We start from the raw sequence: 3,395 nt of genomic DNA on the forward strand, positions 1-3,395 counted from the left end.
CACAACTGGACGCTCTTTTCCTTTCTTTCTCTCTTTTCGTGTCTGCATGATCGTTTCACAAGTACAATATTATTAGAATGAAATGTAGTAGAAATAAATCAATGCAAGCATATTAAAATGTAAATACTTAATTATAAGAGGAAAAAGAGAGAAATAAATGAATACCTGGATTGTAAAATATTATAACTATTTTGAAGCCTTGTAAAGCTCTTATAAAGTATAATAATATCTAACAATATACAAAGTACTTTTAAAGCTTTACATTAGATTGTATATATTATAAAACTATATTACTCTTGTTAAAATACAAAGTTCTTTTAATATCTTTTCATTTTAGGAGGTTGGATATAAGTTCATTTACATATTGTCAATACTTATAAACCTTATTCATATTAACAATTTGTACATACCTTTTTGTATCTTATATAGCTTTTTATAATTTTCTCATTTTAAGAGGTTGGATATATGGTCTTTTATATTTTTTAGAAAATTTATATAATTTATATGTTTATAAGCTAATATAAGCCTTAAGACTTTTTCCTGATGATTCTTCAGCCTGAAATAGAAGAACTGTACCTATAATACAAGCATGTATTTTCGATAAACTGGTATCAAAAGCACTGATATAAATGCAGAGTAACTCACATCACTATCATCATCACCTATAGTGAGTTGTAATAGGGTCAGAAGCCCTTCTACGTCACTGCATAACTATTTTGTGTTAGTAACATTCAGATTATTAACAAACATACATACTATCATCCAGACTCGCTTGATACATTTCAGCTGGGCTTTAATAGACTCGATCTTCTTACAGCATTCTCCTGTTGCACTATCCAATTCTTTCCAGCACTTGTTGAGCTTTTTCAAGATTTCTTACATGTCTTGAAGTTTCTTGTTCAAATCCTCCTTCTCAAATTCTTTTGAAGAAATGAACTGCTAGTCACATTAGCCTCTGATTATAACAATAATAATTTCTCCTTACTGATGAGTCTAGATTATTATATAAGTTCTCTGCAGGCTGTTTGACACCAAGGATATAATATTGAAGTGACATCAGTGGGGCAGAAAATAGACCCCAAGAAACATTGGTAAGTCTTTGTGATTCAATCTGTCCTCTGCTTGTTAGTAGATGTCATAGTTCTTTTCATTCCATTGTACTCATAACATCTTACCTCAGAGTTAATTCTATACCATAATAAGTTCTATATAAAATGAACATTGGATGTTTGAATTAACTGTACCTATTCATCTGAGTTTTAAGGTCTTCAAATACTGTCTCCAAATTTTCTTTATGGTTTCCTGGGAGGTGCTTGAGCCTGATACCAAATGTTTGCACGTTTCTCCCAAGACTGTCAAGTTTTTTTGCAAAGGTGACAAGTGTTTCTCCGCCATCCCCAAAGATATTGCATAATTTCTTGTTGCAATCTGGTGTTACTGTCAAATAGTAATACAAAATAAGTTAACACCAACCTCTTTAAACTGCTCCAGCCTTTTTATCTTAGATTTAACAGGCTCATTATCCTGGGAAAGGAAATCGCAGTAGGTCTTCACAAAATCTGCTGAATATATCAGAATGAAAATCATACTGAAATTTACTTTGGATACTCGCTGCCAACGTAGTGCTCACCAGTTGTAGCAATACGATGCATTTCTAAGATAATGTTGTCGAATTCCTGTGACCATAGTTTAGTTTCCAAATTGTACTACATGCCATTTACATGCCTCAGAATAATTATTCCAATCAGTACAGCGCTTGGTGGCCTGTTCATTGTTTTCCCCAGGAAGCTTAATCTTTGTCTGTAGATACTCTTCTACCTCTCGAAAGCACGCGGATATGTGCTGAATGTCTTCGGGCATGTCTTGCAGATCTTGGATTGGAGGATCCGAGTAAAGGTTAGGATCGGGGGAAGACATTGTAGGGGCTTTGCTGTACGATAGTGAGGGCAAGAGGATAGGTTATGGAAGATGTTGAACGATACACAGTTTAGTTATTTTGTACCTTCTAGCATGCGGAGTTATTGCACATTGTGAAGGGCCTTTTTTTTGGCTAGCGCTCAGAGCTCCATGCTCTTGTATGAAGTTGGTCAGGCGGTCAATGTACACGGTTCTAATAAGAATGGCCACTAGTACCTTCCTTTGAATTGAGTAAAAGGTTAGCGCTGATACATGAGGCATCGAAGTACCCAGCAAAGGATACATTATACTTCTGATGGCTGTAAGCCACACATCACTTGCAGGGAAGTGTGAAATGTGGAGTACGAATCTAGCTGGGATGCGCCTTGATAGGATATTAAAAAGAAAGACGCTGGAAGAGAAGCGAGAGAAGCCAATATGAACGAGTGCCTCTCAAACCCTGTCTGAGTATGAAAGTCAGGCACCTTACATTACTGTCAGAAGGCAACTAACGTGCAGTAGGCGTAGACAAAGGACACACTAAAGATCTGAATGCGAATATTATAACTTTTAGTCGATTGGAACGGCGCAAGTATCACTGTGATGGTGGTCTACACGGTCCATCTTTAACGAATTTATCTTTGCCTTTGTGGTATTACTGGCCTGATACAACATAGTATCAACAGTCCTTGTTAATGAAAGAAGAAACGCTACTGTAATGGTCCCATGATACAACAATTGTTGACCAACAACATAATTAGATTTAGAAATTCACATAGCTCTGGCATATTGACTGAAAGCATAGTGAAGCTCTTGATAAATTGCAGTCGTATGAGTCAGGTAAATATCAAGATCCTAGTGTGATTAGTGAGAGATTAATAGATATCCTAGACATTAGAGAACAGACCATAATGTTGTTGACACTCTGCATTGGTTCAAATAAAGGCTTCAGAGAATTCAGGTCGACTGTCATCTGTTTTGCATGTTAAGAATGTGACATTGGCAATTTTGTTCAGTACAGAAATAGAAAGAAATACTTACTGCTGACCAAAAACGAGGGAAAACATCCAGAGTTAAATGAAGCAGTGGAAATTTCTCCTTAGATTGTGCCGTAATGCAGTGTGTCAACTCGGTGCTGTCATTCTTCCTGGAGCGACGTTTCAACTTTGAGTGCTCTCTCTTCATACCTAACAATAAACAGAATCATTGAATTTATTAGCTCGACTCAATGGTTACAGAACATAGGTATTTATGGAACGGATGGCATACGACGAAAGTCCTTAATTAGCTTGTAAGATTTTGATGCATCCTTATACATGCGTTTGAGAATCTGAATAACACCTTAGTTAAGATGAATAAAATATCAAGTTCGGACTTAGACCTACAGGCGGAGAGAAAGACATAACCTCTGGGACACTATGTGTCACAACTCCTGCAACAATCAGTATACAAACAGCTCCTGCATCTAGTGCAGTCCGAGCCAGAAGACGAATCAACTA

The 3,395-nt window shown here is 36.4% G+C and overlaps 1 protein-coding gene across 1 annotated transcript; it reads right to left on the reverse strand.

Moving 5' to 3' along the window:
* Window positions 1-611: 611 nt before the first annotated feature.
* Window positions 612-1,917, reverse strand: FOMMEDRAFT_30883 (uncharacterized protein; the record flags this gene model as incomplete). The annotated part of the gene is made up of 9 exons (XM_007269649.1): window positions 612-620; window positions 646-711; window positions 757-832; window positions 881-936; window positions 1,176-1,188; window positions 1,245-1,417; window positions 1,474-1,559; window positions 1,631-1,706; window positions 1,819-1,917. 9 exons carry the CDS (start codon window positions 1,915-1,917, stop codon window positions 612-614), a joined length of 654 nt encoding a protein of 217 aa, XP_007269711.1.
* Window positions 1,918-3,395: the final 1,478 nt, after the last annotated feature.

This window comes from Fomitiporia mediterranea (genome assembly GCF_000271605.1).
Source record: "Fomitiporia mediterranea MF3/22 unplaced genomic scaffold FOMMEscaffold_10, whole genome shotgun sequence".
Lineage (NCBI taxonomy): Eukaryota > Fungi > Basidiomycota > Agaricomycetes > Hymenochaetales > Hymenochaetaceae > Fomitiporia > Fomitiporia mediterranea.